Below are 15123 nucleotides of genomic sequence, written 5' to 3' on the forward strand. Positions count from 1 at the left end.
AGGAGGTGATCAGTCGTGAGCTGCTGCCTGGTACTAGCTTATAAAAGTTAATTATGTTCAGTACTGAGCAGAAAAATGAAATAATAATCTGTCACTCCCGGATACAAAGATATTTGTATTTGTGATTATAAAAACTGCTGATGTAATGACATTCCTGGACTTAGAACAGCTAACGGTACGATAAGACACTGCTAGGGAATTCTGTCATGTACTGTAGCACAGCATTTATTGCTAGGGCAGGGTGGCCAAGTTCCTTTTACCCCCCCCCCCTGGCACCAGGCCATTGGATATTCTCATCTGCTTTCCTCTCCTGATAGCTGTATATAAATGGGCTTTGTTTTAGTGTCAGCTGAGAGAGAGTGGAGAAAGGAGTGCATGGATTGGGAGGGGGCAGGAGAGACACAGAGAAGAGGGGGATATGTGATCAATAAAGCAACTGATGGGAAACTGAGAAACAGACGCATGTTGTGTTGGAGCCTGGAGAATTCAAGGTGGGAGCAGTGGTGCCCCAGGGGGGAGAGAGGGGTGGTGGAGAGCAGCTGACAGTGACCCTGGGACATAAGGAAGGGGGAGTGTGACCAGCACATGATCCATGGACGGGAAGACTACAGACACAAGTGAGAGGGAGAAAGTGGGAGAAGAGAAACAAGGTAAGTGGAAAAGTGAGAGTGAGGAAAGGAAAGAAAGAGAAATGAGAGAGGTTCTCAGCAACTGTGTGAGACAGACAGCGAGCAAGAAGCTGGAAGGGGGCAGGGAACGAGCAGGAAACTTTCCAAGAAGAGAGAGAAAGCGTGACATGGATGAAAACTAATGAGCTGGGAACAGTTGTTTGCAATAGCTCTTGTCGTCTCACATCCCACCTCTTCCAGTGGGGCAGCTTTTCACACCAGCCTACTGTCTTCATAATAACGTATCTCAATAGATAACAGTGTATACAGAAATGCACCTGTGCACCCTTTCATTACTCAAGCACCATGTTTCTCTGTGGCTACTGTGGAACTAGATGTTCTGAGGCTTGCAATGAATGCTGACACTTTTAGTCCCACAACCATTGGAGAGCCACAGGATGTCTGCCTCTAGTTCTACCAAGACTACTTTTATAATACTGGAATAATTTGTCCCATTCCTCACTTTTGTATGCAGCTGGAACAGGTATCAGGGGCAACCAGAGGAATGGGTTGAAACAAACATCATGTTCTATGTGTCTTTTTGATACATATTAATACATTTAAGGTGGCCGCTGATTTTTAAGGAAATGTGCCACTTGCAGATTGTTTTTTTTTTGCCTTACTGTTATGTCCATGAATTTACATATTGGGGGAGATTCAAATGTTTGAAAAGTCGGTTGGGAGTCTGTTTTTTCCTATCTAATAGACAGGGCTTTTCAGACATTTGAATCTCCCCCCATTGTGTGCATTAAAAAAAAATTCCATTGTATATATTGTTTTGGAACACTAAAATTACACAGTACGCCTACATGTATTTACGGGAAAACCTGCAAAGGGATGACTGTGTGTTTGTGTGTGTGTGTGTGTGTGTGTATGTATATATATATATATATATATATATATATATATATATATATATAAAAAAAATAAGATTTTACTCACCGGTAAATCTATTTCTCGTAGTCCGTAGTGGATGCTGGGGACTCCGTAAGGACCATGGGGAATAGCGGCTCCGGAAGGAGACTGGGCACAGCTAAGAAAGATTTAGGACTACCTGGTGTGCACTGGCTCCTCCCACTATGACCCTCCTCCAGACTTCAGTAAGGATACTGTGCCCGGAAGAGCTGACACAATAAGGAAGGATTTTGAATCCCGGGTAAGACTCATACCAGCCACACCAATCACACCGTATAACTCGTGATAATATACCCAGTTAACAGTATGAACACAACAGAGCCTCTCAAAAGATGGCTCAACAATAACCCTTGTAGTTAACAATAACTATATACAAGTATTGCAGACAGTCCGCACTTGGGACGGGCGCCCAGCATCCACTACGGACTACGAGAAATAGATTTACCGGTGAGTAAAATCTTATTTTCTCTGACGTCCTAGTGGATGCTGGGGACTCCGTAAGGACCATGGGGATTATACCAAAGCTCCCAAACGGGCGGGAGAGTGCGGATGACTCTGCAGCACCGAATGAGAGAACTCAAGGTCCTCCTCAGCCAGGGTATCAAATTTGTAGAATTTTGCAAACGTGTTTGCCCCTGACCAAGTAGCAGCTCGGCAAAGTTGTAAACCCGAGACCCCTCGGGCAGCCGCCCAAGAAGAGCCCACTTTCCTCGTGGAATGGGCTTTTACAGATTTAGGCTGCAGCAGGCCAGCCACAGAATGCGCAGGCTGAATTGTGCTACAAATCCAGCGAGCAATAGTCTGCTTTGAAGCAGGAGCACCCATCTTGTTTGGTGCATACAGGATAAATAGCGAGTCAGTCTTCCTGACTCCAGCCGTCCTGGAAACATAAATTTTCAAGGCCCTGACTACGTCCAGTAACTTGGAGTCCTCCAAGTCCCTAGTAGCCGCAGGCACCACGATAGGTTGGTTCAAGTGAAAAGCTGATACCACCTTAGGAAGAAACTGGGGACGAGTCCTCAATTCTGCCCTATCCATATGGAAAATCAAATAGGGGCTTTTACATGACAAAGCCACCAATTCTGACACACGCCTTGCCGAAGCCAAGGCCAAAAGCATGACCACTTTCCACGTGAGATATTTTAAATCCACGGTTTTGAGTGGCTCAAACCAATGTGACTTTAGGAAACCCAACACCACGTTGAGGTCCCACGGTGCCACTGGAGGCACAAAAGGAGGCTGAATATGCAGCACTCCCTTGACAAATGTCTGAACTTCAGGCAGTGAAGCCAGTTCTTTTTGGCAGAAAATCGACAGAGCCGAAATCTGGACCTTAATGGAACCCAGTTTTAGGCCCATAGTCACCCCTAACTGTAGGAAGTGCAGAAATCGACCTAGCTGGAGTTCCTCCGTTGGGGCCTTCCTGGCCTCACACCACGCAACATATTTTCGCCATATGCGGTGATAATGTTGTACGGTTACATCTTTTCTAGCTTTAATAAGCGTAGGAATGACTTCCTCCGGAATGCCCTTTTCCTTCAGGATCCGGCGTTCAACCGCCATGCCGTCAAACGCAGTCGCGGTACGTCTTGGAACCGACAGGCCCCCTGCTGCAGCAGGTCCTGTCTGAGCGGCAGAGGCCATGGGTCCTCTGAGATCATTTCTTGGAGTTCTGGTTACCAAGCTCTTCTTGGCCAACCCGGAACAATGAGTATAGTTCTTACTCCTCTCCTTCTTATTATTCTCATTACCCTGGGTAAGAGAGGCAGAGAAGGGAACACATACACCGACTGGTACACCCACGGTGTTACCAGAGCGTCCACAGCTATCGCCTGAGGGTCCCTTGACCTGGCGCAATATCTTTGTAGCTTTTTGTTGAGGCGGGATGCCATCATGTCCACCTGTGGCCTTTCCCAACGGTGTACAATCATTTGGAAAACTTCTGGATGAAGTCCCCACTCTCCCGGGTGGAGGTCGTGTCTTCTGAGAAAGTCTGCTTCTCAGTTGTCCACTCCGGGAATGAACACTGCTGACAGTGCTAACACATGATTTTCCGCTCATCGGAGAATCCTTGTGGCTTCTGCCATCGCCATCCTGCTTCTTGTGCCGCCCTGTCGGTTTACATGAGCGACCGCCGTGATGTTGTCTGACTGGATCAGCACCGGCCGGTGTTGAAGCAGGGTCTAGCCTGACTTAGGGCATTGTAAATGGCCCTTAGTTCCAGAATATTTATGTGTAGGGAAGTCTCCTGACTTTTCCATAGCCTTGGAAGTTTCTTCCCTGTGTGACTGCCCCCCAGCCTCGAAGGCTGGCATCCGTGGTCACCAGGACCCAGTCCTGTAAGCCGAATCTGCGGCCCCCTAGAAGATGAGCACTCTGCAGCCACCACAACAGCGACACCCTGGCCCTTGGAGACAGGGTTATCCGCCGATGCATCTGAAGATGCGACCCGGACCACTTGTCCAACAGATCCCACTGGAAAATCCTTGCATGGGACCTGGCGAATGGAATTTCTTCGTAAGAAGCTACCATCCTTCCCAGGGCTCGCGTGCATTGATGCACCGACACCTGTATACGTATTAGGAGGTCTCTGTCTAGAGACGACAACTCCTTGGACTTCTCCTCCGGGAGAAACCCTTTTTATCCTGTTCTGTGTCCAGAACCATACCCAGGAACAGTAGTAGGAACCAGCTGCGACTTTGGAATATTCAGAATCCAGCCATGCTGTTGTAGCACTTCCCGAGATAGTGCTACTCCGCCGAACAACTGCTCCCTGGACCTCGCCTTTATAAGGAGATCGTCCAAGTACGGGATAATTATTTCGGCCATTACCTTGGTAAATACCTCGGTGCCGGGGACAGACCAACGGCAACGTCTGGAATTGGTAATGACAATCCTGTACCACAATTTTGAGGTACTCCTGGTGAAGAGGGTAAATAGGGACATGCAGGTAAGCATCCTTGATGTCCAGTGATACCATGAAATTCTCCAGGCTTGCAATAATCGCCCTGAGCGATTCCATTTTGAACTTGAACCTTCGTATATAAGTGTTCAAGGCTTTCAATTTTAGAATGGGTCCTACCGAACCGTCTGGTTTCGGTACCACAACATTTTGGAATAGTAACCCCGGCCTTGTTGAAGGAGGGGTACCTTGATTTCACCTGCTGGAAGTACAGCTTGTGAATTGCCGCCAGTACTACCTTTCTCCGAGGGCAGCAGGCAAGGCTGATGTGAGGTAACGGCGAGGGGGAGTCGCCTCGAACTCCAGCCTGTATCCCTGTGATACTATTTTCAGAACCTAGGGATCCACCAGTGGGCAAGCCCACTGGTCCCTGAAGTTCCCGAGACGCGCCCCTACCGCACCTGTCTCCACCTGTGGAGCCCCAACGTCATGCGGTGGACTCAGAGGAAGCGGGGGAAGATTTTTGATCCTGGGAACTGGCTGCTGGTGCAGCTTTTTCCTTCTTCCCTTGTCTCTGTGCAGAAAGGAAGCGTCTTTGACCCGCTTGCTTTTCTGAAGCCGAAAGGACTGTACCTGAAAATACAGTGCTTTCTTATGCTGTGAAGGAAACCTGAGGTAAAAAAATTTCTTCCCAGCTGTTGCTGTGGATACGAGGTCCCAGAGACCATCCCCAAACAATTCCTTACCCTTATAAGGCAGAATCTCCATGTGCCTTTTATAGGCAGCATCACCTGTCCACTGCCGAGTTTCTAATACCCTCCTGGCAGAATGGACATTGCATTAATTTTGGATGCCAGCCGGCAAATATCCCTCTGTGCATCCTTTATATCTAAGACGACGTCTTTAATATGCTCTATGTTAGCAAACTATTATCCCTGTCTTAGAGTATTAATATTATCTGACTGGGTATCAGACCACGCTGCAGCAGCACTATTTATGCTGAGGCAATTGCAGGTCTCAGTATATAACCTGAGTGTGTGTATATACAGACTTCAGGATAGCCTCCTGCTTTTTATCAGCAGGCTCCTTCAAGGTGGCCGTATCCTAAGACGGCAGTGCCACCTTTTTTGACAAACGTGTGAGCGCCTTATCCACCCTAAGGGATATCTCCCAACGTGACCTATCCTCTGGCGGGAAAGGGTACGCCATCAGTAACTTTTTAGAAATTACCAGTTTCTTATCGGGGGGAACCCACGCTACTTTACACACTTCATTCATTCATCTGATGGGGGAACAAAACACTGGCTGCTTTTTCTCCCCAAAAATAAAACCCCTTTTATGTGGTACTTGGGTTCATATCAGAAATGTGTAACACATTTTTCATTGCCGAGATCATGTAACGGATGTTCCTAGTGGATTGTGTATATGTCTCAACCCCGTCGACACTGGAGTCAGACTCCGTGTCGACATCTGTGTCTGCCATCTGAGGTAACGGGCGCTTTTATTTGAGCCCCTGATAGCCTTTGAGACGCCTGGGCAGGCGCGGGCTGAGAAGCCGGCTGTCCCACATCTGTTTTACGTCATCCAGCCTTCTATGTAAGGAGTTGACATTGTCGGTTAATACATTCCACCTATCCATCCACTCTGGTGTCGGCCCCACAGGGGGCGACATCCCATTTATCGGCCTCTGCTCCACCTCCACGTAACCTTCCTCATCCCACATGTCGACACAGCCGTACCGACACACAGGGAATGCTCTGACTGAGGACAGGACCCCACAAAGTCCTTTGGGGAGACAGAGAGAGAGTATGCCAGCACACACCAGAGCGCTATATAATGCAGGGATTAACACTATAACTGAGTGATTTTTCCCCCAATAGCTGCTTGTATAAACAATATTGCGCCTAAATTTAGTGCCCCCCCCTCTCTTTTTAACCCTTTGAGCCTGAAAAATACAGGGGAGAGCCTGGGGAGCTGTCTTCCAGCTGCACTGTGCAGAGAAAATGGCGCCAGTGTGCTGAGGGAGATAGCTCCGCCCCTTTTTCGCTGACTTTTCTCCCGCTTTTTTATGGATTCTGGCAGGGGTATTTATCACATATAAAGCCTCTGGGGCTATATATTGTGATATATTTGCCAGCCAAGGTGTATTTATTGCTTCTCAGGGTGCCCCCCCCCAGCGCCCTGCACCCTCAGTGACCAGAGTGTGAAGTGTGTATGAGGAGCAATGGCGCACAGCTGCAGTGCTGTGCGCTACCTTGGTGAAGACTGATGTCTTCTGCCGCCGATTTTCCGGATTCTTCTTGCTTCTGGCTCTGTAAGGGGGGCCGGCGGCGCGGCTCCGGGACCGAACACCAATGGCCGGTTCCATGCGGTCAATCCCTCTGGAGCTAATGGTGTCCAGTAGCCTAAGAAGCCCAAGCTACCACCAGTTAGGTAGGTTCGCTTCTCTCCCCTTAGTCCCTCGCTGCAGTGAGTCTGTTGCCAGCAGATCTCACTGTAAAATAAAAAACCTAAAATATACTTTCTCTCTAGGAGCTCAGGAGAGCCCCTAGTGTGCATCCAGCTCGGCCGGGCACAGGATTCTAACTGAAGTCTGGAGGAGTGTCATAGTGGGAGGAGCCAGTGCACACCAGGTAGTCCTAAATCTTTCTTAGCTGTGCCCAGTCTCCTGCGGAGCCGCTATTCCCCATGGTCCTTACGGAGTCCCCAGCATCCACTAGGACGTCAGAGAAATATATATATATATATATATACACACACACACTTTTTTTTTTTTTTTTTTTACTTACCCTTGTTTTATGGTGCTTGTTTATTGTACAGTACATGTATATATGGGTAATTAAACAGTGACAAGTTACAGGTCATTGTACTGAAAACGTAAACCCCATATTGTAAAAAAAAAAGCAAAAGCACATATTCTATAAAGAAATGTCACAGAGAATATTCTAAAAGTGGATTTTGTTTTAAGTGTTAAAGTTATGCTACAATGATACTTGTCATTGCCATATTAACACTAGCCGAAATCTCTTTTATTTGTTGCTCATACTTGCAGACAAAGCTGAGTTCGTTGTTGCTATGGAGCAACAGTGTTACTACAGCGGAACGTTTCGTTCTACTTTGCCTACTTTTAAAGACCAGTCCCCGGGAGATCCTGGAAGGGAGTTGCAAGTGGGCCAGGACAGGGATAGTGGTGACACCGCATCATCAGCAGACAGAGGGTTTAGGTGAATAGCACTGAGTTCTAGTCTTTCATTAAGACCCATGGGGTCTTAATGTGCATTTACTCCCAAACTTTCCCTTGGTTATGAGATGGGAAGGAGACGGGAGGCTCACTAAGGATTCCAAAATGTATTTTTTTTTTGTTTTTTTTAAATTGAACTGAACTTTTAGAATTAGGGCTATTGATGCAGAAAGTTATTTCATTGCCAATCAAGGTTAAGGATGGATTTTTCCCACCTGTGAGGTTACGGTAAAATACCCAAGGGTCTTGTCACGTGACATTCCACCCGAGCCACCACATAGTGACTGCAATATAAACGCTATCTGGTATGTGGATTAGTGAGCAAACTACCAGACAGTGCTATAGTGGGAGGTGAAATGGTTTGAGAAGGCAATAAAATACAGCAAGGAGAGGTCATGGTCTGTTCTATCCCTCTCTAGAAATGTTGTGCTTAGAGTGAACATTCTCCATAGAGTTCAATGATCCGTGTCCTACATGAGGTTTATTCTGCACTCACCACGTGGCTGAGTACAGCTCCAAAGTAACGCAGTCTGTAGTACTTCTGGCTGCTGACTTGCTAGCTATTTTACTTTGCTCAGGGTAACAAATTTACAGGCTGAATAAGGTTGCCATTGAGAGACCTACAGTATGTCTGAATTGAACCCCATTGATGTATTTGTATCTCACTCACACTTCTCTTCCTCCTTTTTTTCCGTTTTCTTTTCATTTAGTTATCAAAATGGTGTCTCATATCCTGCTCTCCGCTGTCGCTTTTGCGGTCGTCCTCACCCAGATCATAATGAGTAGACTGTCAGACTCGCTGCTCACACTGGCGGACTCCGCGCACACACTCTCTCTGCTCATTGCACTGTGCCCAGAGCTCATCCTTTCCTACTCATCCTCCTTGCCCGCACATGCCCAGGCCCGACTTCCGACTCTCTTTTCGCTACTCTCTCCTCTCCTCCTCTCTTCCCTTTGCCTGTCTCTCACACTAGGGTCGCTGGGACATCTTGTGCATCCTCACCACTCTCACCGTCCGGCTCTCATCCTCGTGGCTGGAGTGCTGGGTCTGCTGTTTAATGTCATATATATGGCGGTCACTGGAGCTTTTCAAGGTGAGGCTTGTTCTATGATGAGAAATTACGTTGGTATGGAAGCAAACTGTAAGGTAGCAATTTTAAAGTTATTTTAAATGACATGGATCAAAGTTCATTTTACAGGATCTTAAATCAGCACTTACTTGGTTTTGAATAAAGAATGTACATATAATTTGCTTTCTCGTGCAGCAAAATGTTGAAGCTAATTTCTGACATGGTAAAATATGTCCAGCTTCTTTATTTATCTGCCCTGAGCTCACATCTACTAGGCCTTATTAGTAACTCTAGGTTAGCTGAAACCTGTGTTCTCTACCCTTCTGCTAACCAGGTCTGTGTCTAGCAAGAGTGCAACTACAGAAACAAAGATGGCGGCTGGTTCTGCGCATGCTGTGTTCCTTGGCACCTTCATCCCTGCTCCTCACCAGCAGCTTGTTGCTGCATCTGTTTAGTCACCCTGCTGTACACTACTTAGATCCTGCTCTCTCATTGGTTTCTATAACAATCATGGTTGCTTCAGTCTACTCTGACATTGTTCAAAATGGCCGTGTACTCCTCCAGGCTGTGCCAACCTCTACAGAGTTACAAAGTGTAAAAATGGATCTGGACACACTCTGCGGCCATGAGGGATATCATGAGCTTCATATGTGGGCCCTTGCCCCAGGACATGGTGTAGCATCTCTACACATTCACTGTTCTGGACTGGAGGCATACAAGAATATCGTAAGCCAGGCCAGGATTCTATTTAAGCACCACGGCATCAGAGAGCTGACCATACAGCCAGAGTTTGGAATTCCTGGGCCCTGTGCTTTGGCTTGTGGGCCCAGCTGTGTTCACCACTCCTGCTGCAAGTCCACACATTCTATAAGCAATGATTTAATCTTGGCCAACATGTGCACCTGAGGCTGGACAAGGCATGTAATTGAAATCCACAGGGCAACAGTAAGTGCTTAGGAAGATATAAACTGTAGAAAGTGAACCCACAGCCACCTGTGTCTACTGAAAAAAAGGGCAGAAATAGTGACATTGACTTTATATTAACCTCCTTTTGGATGGGACAAAAGACCTGCACCATTCAGACCGCTTCTAGCCCCCTGACCATCCACAGACCACATATGTATAACACAGTGTTTTTTAAAAAATATGTTGTTTTAATATCTACATACAAAAACAGTTAGTGCGTTAAGTTTCTTGTCATTTCTTATCAAATGAATTTACCCAAAAAGAGTGCTAACCATGGTAGTCACCTACTTTGGAGGTTAGGATTAAGGTAGTAGTTTATAAGTATTTAGTAAATGTCTTTGTCCATTATATCATCCAAGGTCTTATTTACACTTTTTGTGATGTAGTGGGATTTTCAGTCTTAATGCCGAGATTGTGAGTATACTGATATCTCTATTTACAAACACCATCAGAACCTCTCGATATCGGATTTCCATCCAGTTAGAACTTGCCAAAAATAAGGGGAGGAAGCACCATCTGCGAATTACTTCCAGCTAATGGCCCTCATTCCGAGTTGTTCGCTCGCAAGCTGCTTTTAGCAGCTTTGCACACGCTAAGCCGCCGCCTACTGGGAGTGAATCTTAGCTTATCAAAATTGCGAACGAAAGATTCGCAATATTGCGAAAAGACTTCTCTGTGCAGTTTCTGAGTAGCTCGAGACTTACTCTGCCAGTGCGATCAGTTCAGTGCTTGTCGTTCCTGGTTTGACGTCACAAACACACCCAGCGTTCGCTCAGACACTGCTCCGTTTCTCCAGCCACTCCCGCGTTTTTCCCAGAAACGGTAGCGTTTTTTCACACACTCCCATAAAACGGCCAGTTTCCGCCCAGAAACACCCACTTCCTGTCAATCACACTACGATCACCAGAACGAAGAAAAAACCTCGTAATGCCGTGAGTAAAATTCCTAACTGCATAGCAAATTTACTTGGCGCAGTCGCACTGCGGACATTGCGCATGCGCATTAGCGACTAATCGCTCCGTTGCGAGAAAAAAATAACGAGCGAACAACTCGGAATGACCCCCAATATACGATGACATATGTTTCTGACCAATGGTCAGCAACCACCCATTTGTGTATCCTCTGGGTAACTGCAATCTGAGAACCGCCTCTCTTGTTCTCCTGTGAGGGCGAGGCTGAACCCTACTAAGCTGGCTGTTGCTTCGTCCTCAGTGCAGGGTGCAAAGTTTTCAAAGTGACATGGGGCTGCTATGTCATCCACCTCCTGGGGTATCCACGACATGAGGACTTCAAGGTTTGAAGGCATCTCTTCAAATGGGGGGGCGTCATCCAGTGCAGGGTCAGCTGCCGTCAAATTAACGCCAGACAAGTAATCAAATGGCGGGAAAGGATCCGGCAAGGTCATGCCAAAGTCTAACCAAAGGTTAAAGAATTAAAAGAGAAAAATGATAGCGGGTTACCTTACAGTTTTCATTAATCCTGAAATATAAATGGTATGTACCAATTAAAGTGAACTTTTTCCTACACATAATAAAGGCAGACATTTTTTGGAGTGCTGAATCAGTGCTTGTAGGCATGCAGCCCATCAAATCACCCAGAACCAGTGACATTATACTTTTTGGTCAAAGGGCTAGTGAGGGGAGTCTTATTGACACCAAAACATTCTGACCCCCCCCCCCCACCCCATAGTTATAATAATAATAATAATAATAATAGTAATAATAATGTTATAAACTTAGTTCTACTAATACTGATAAATGACTCCACTTATTAACAATTTCCAGGAGCAGAAACAAGGACTTTACATGGAATATCATAACACATGGGAAAAAACCTTTAAGGTACCAAATAACGTCATTATATATTAAAAGTGTATAACTCTCAGTCTTCCCTATCTGTGCCACCCCTGTATGTCTGCCCCTCCCCTTAAGAATGTAAGCTCTCACGAGCAGGACCCTATCCCCTCATGTGCTTTTCCCTCTCTTAGACTATCTTCTACAACATACTGTACTCCCTACAACGGCACCTAACTCTCAGCTGATACTAAGGTCAGTGGCCCTCATTCCGAGTTGTTCGCTCGCTAGCCGCTTTTCGCAGCAGTACACACGCTAAGTCGCCGCCCTCTGGGAGTGTATCTTAGCTTAGCAGAATTGCGAACGAAGTATTCGCAATATTGCGAAAAGATTTTTCTGTGCAGTTTCTGAGTAGCTCGAGACTTACTCTTCCAATGCGATCAGTTCAGTGCTTGTCGTTCCTGGTTTGACGTCACAAACACACCCAGCGTTCGCCCAGACACTCCCCCGTTTCTCCAGCCACTCCCGCGTTTTTCCCAGAAAAGGCAGCGTTTTTTCACACACTCCCATAAAACGTCCAGTTTCCGCCCAGAAACACCCACTTCCTGTCAATCACACTCCGATCACCAGAACGAAGAAAAAACCTTGTAATGCCATGAGTAAAATACCAAACTTCTTAGCAAATTTACTTGGCGCAGTCGCAGTGCGAACATTGCGCATGCGCAATTAGCGGAAAATCGCTGCGATGCGAAGAAAATTACCGAGCGAACAACTCGGAATGAGGGCCAGTGTCATGTCTGCTGATACAGCCATGTCCATATACCATATACATGTCCTACATTGCCTTGTACTCTAAATCACTGGTTTTCTTGTTTTGCTCGGGTGTTTCTGTACTTTGTTAGGTGCTCTGTGGCGCCAGGTAAATAAAGGATAAGAATAATGATACTGTAGACCTTTGGAGACATCGGTGGTACATGTACACAAATGAGCTTGTATAACTCCCTCCCTTAAGTGGACATTTACTAAGCAGTGATAAGAGCGGAGAAGTGAGCCAGTGGAGAAGTGCCCATGGCAACCAATCAGCACTGAAGTAAAATCTATAATTTGCACACTATAAAGTTATACAGAGGCTGTTGATTGGTTGATGGGGCTACTTCTCTACTGGCTCACTTCTCTGCTCTTATCACTGCTTAGTAAATGTCCCCTTAGATCTATAGGGGTATATGCAATTGCGGTCGAATTCCCGAAATTGTCGAATTCCCGAAATTTTTCGCCAAAAAAAAAAAATCGTCAATGCAATTCAGTGCTTTCCGTCAAAAAAACGGACTTTCAAAATTCGACTTTTTGAAATTCGACTTTTGTCAAATTCGACTTTTCTGCAATGATACAAGTGCTGCAATTCGACCAAAGTGTATTCAATTCAAGTTTGGAAATTCGACAACAGTGCTTTTAGACAGTAAATTCGTCATTTTCAATCCGCCACACTTTGGAGGGTGAAACCAATAAAAAAAATGTAAAACATGTTTTTTTTGGTGTTTTTTTTTTTGGTAATAGCATATCTATTTATATTAGAAGGGATTAGGTACTTGGTTAGTCTTTTTTGGACTTGGGCACAAGTATTATTTATATATTTTTAAATTTTTTTTTTTTTTTTAAATAGCTGGAACGGTAAAATCAAGGAAAAAAATGGCGTGGGGTCCCCCCTCCAAAGCATAACCAGCCTCGGGCTCTTCAAGCTGGTCCTGGTTCTAAAAATGCGGGGAAAAATTTGACAGGGGATCCCCCGTATTTTTAAAACCAGCACCGGGCTCTGCGCCTGGTGCTGGCGCAAAAAATACAGGGGACAAAAAGAGTAGGGGTCCCCCGTATTTTTTACACCAGCATCGGGCTCCACTAGCTGGACAGATAATGCCACAGCCGAGGGTCACTTTTATACAGTGCCCTGCGGCCGTGGCATTAAATATCCAACTAGTCACCCCTGGCCGGGGTACCCTGGGGGAGTGGGGACCCCTTCAATCAAGGGGTCCCCCCCCCCAGCCACCCAAGGGCCAGGGGTGAAGCCCGAGGCTGTCCCCCCCATCCAAGGGCTGCGGATGGGAGGCTGATAGCCTTGAGAAAAATGTCAGAATATTGTTTTTTCCAGTAGTACTACAAGTCCCAGCAAGCCTCCCCCGCAAGCTGGTACTTGGAGAACCACAAGTACCAGCATGCGGGAGAAAAACGGGCCCGCTGGTACCTGTAGTACTACTGGGAAAAAAATACCCAAATAAAAACAGGACACACACACCGTGACAAGTACAACTTTATTACATACTGCCGACACACACATACTTACCTATGTTGACACGCCGACTGCCACAGTCTCAGACGATCCGAGGGTACCTGTGAAAAAATTATACTCACCTTCCAGCGTCCAGAGATAAATCCACGTCCAGAGTATAATCCAGGTACTTGGCAAAATAACAAAACGCAAAAACCCGTGCCAGCGGACTGAAAGGGGTCCCATATTGACACATGAGACCCCTTTCCCCGAATGCAGAGACCTCTCCGTGACAGCTGTCACTGAAAGGTCTCTTCAGCCAATCAGCGAGTGCAACGTCCTTGCACTCTGCTGATTGGCTCTGCGCGTCTGAGCTCAGACAGCGCATCGCAAAGCCTCTCCATTATATTCAATGGTGGGAACCTTGCGGTTAGCGGTGGGGTCACCCGCCGGTCAGCGGCTGACCGCGGGTAACCCCCCCGCTGACGGCAAAGTTCCCACCATTGAATATAATGGAGAGAGCTGTGCGATGCGCTGTCACAGCACAGACAGCGCACAGCCAATCAGGTGAGCGCCACGTAGTAGCGCTTCCTGATTGGCTGAAGGGACCTCAGTGACAGGAGTCACGTGGGGTCCCGGCACATTCGGGGAAAGGGGTCTCATGTGTCAATATGGGACCCCTTTCAGTCCGCTGGCACGGGTTTTTGCGTTTTGTTATTTTGCCAAGTACCTGGATTATACTCTGGACGTGGATTTATCTCTGGACGCTGGAAGGTGAGTATAATTTTTTCACAGGTACCCTCGGATCGTCTGAGACTGTGGCAGTCGGCGTGTCAACATAGGTAAGTATGTGTGTGTCGGCAGTATGTAATAAAGTTGTACTTGTCACGGTGTGTGTGTCCTGTTTTTATTTGGGTATTTTTCCCCCAGTAGTACTACAGGTACCAACGGGCCCGTTTTTCTCCTGCATGCTGGTACTTGTGGTTCTCCAAGTACCAGCTTGCGGGGGAGGCTTGCTGGGACTTGTAGTACTACTGGAAAAAACAATATTCTGACATTTTTCTCAAGGCTATCAGCCTCCCATCCGCAGCCCTTGGATGGGGGGGACAGCCTCGGGCTTCACCCCTGGCGCTTGGGTGGCTGGGGGGGGGACCCCTTGATTAAAGGGGTCCCCACTCCCCCAGGGTACCCCGGCCAGGGGTGACTAGTTGGATATTTAATGCCATGGCCGCAGGGCACTGTATAAAAGTGACCCCGGCTGTGGCATTATCTGTCCAGCTAGTGGAGCCCGATGCTGGTGTAATAAAT

At 46.8% G+C, this 15123-nt stretch overlaps 2 protein-coding genes across 3 annotated transcripts in view; one reads left to right on the top strand and one right to left on the bottom strand.

Annotated features, from left to right (window-relative positions):
• Positions 1–336: 336 nt before the first annotated feature.
• Positions 337–12505, top strand: LOC134949174 (probable zinc transporter protein DDB_G0282067). Its single transcript, XM_063937598.1, has 3 exons — positions 337–650; positions 8437–8820; positions 9131–12505. Exons 1-3 carry the CDS (start codon positions 593–595, stop codon positions 9700–9702), a joined length of 1014 nt encoding a protein of 337 aa, XP_063793668.1. The 5' UTR covers positions 337–592; the 3' UTR covers positions 9703–12505.
• Positions 9930–15123, bottom strand: part of RELB (RELB proto-oncogene, NF-kB subunit) — a 116340-nt gene continuing 111146 nt past the window's right edge. For both annotated transcript variants that reach the window (XM_063937597.1, XM_063937596.1), the window contains exon 12: positions 9930–11175. In XM_063937597.1, coding sequence (XP_063793667.1) covers positions 10859–11175 — 317 coding nt within the window. In that variant the 3' untranslated portion in view covers positions 9930–10858. The remainder of the gene's footprint in view (positions 11176–15123) is intronic.

This window comes from Pseudophryne corroboree, chromosome 8, assembly GCF_028390025.1.
Source record: "Pseudophryne corroboree isolate aPseCor3 chromosome 8, aPseCor3.hap2, whole genome shotgun sequence".
In the NCBI taxonomy this organism is placed as follows: domain Eukaryota; kingdom Metazoa; phylum Chordata; class Amphibia; order Anura; family Myobatrachidae; genus Pseudophryne; species Pseudophryne corroboree.

What these genes read in the sequence shown, in the direction of transcription:
- LOC134949174 (XM_063937598.1), top strand. Translation starts at nt 593, where the DNA reads ATGGACGGGAAGACTACAGACACAAGTGAGAGGGAGAAAGTGGGAGAA. An exon ending in AGTGGGAGAAGAGAAACAAG is followed by an intron (nt 651 to 8,436) that starts GTAAGTGGAAAA and finishes CTTTTCATTTAG; the next exon opens with TTATCAAAATGGTGTCTCAT. An exon ending in GGTCACTGGAGCTTTTCAAG is followed by an intron (nt 8,821 to 9,130) that starts GTGAGGCTTGTT and finishes TCTGCTAACCAG; the next exon opens with GTCTGTGTCTAGCAAGAGTG.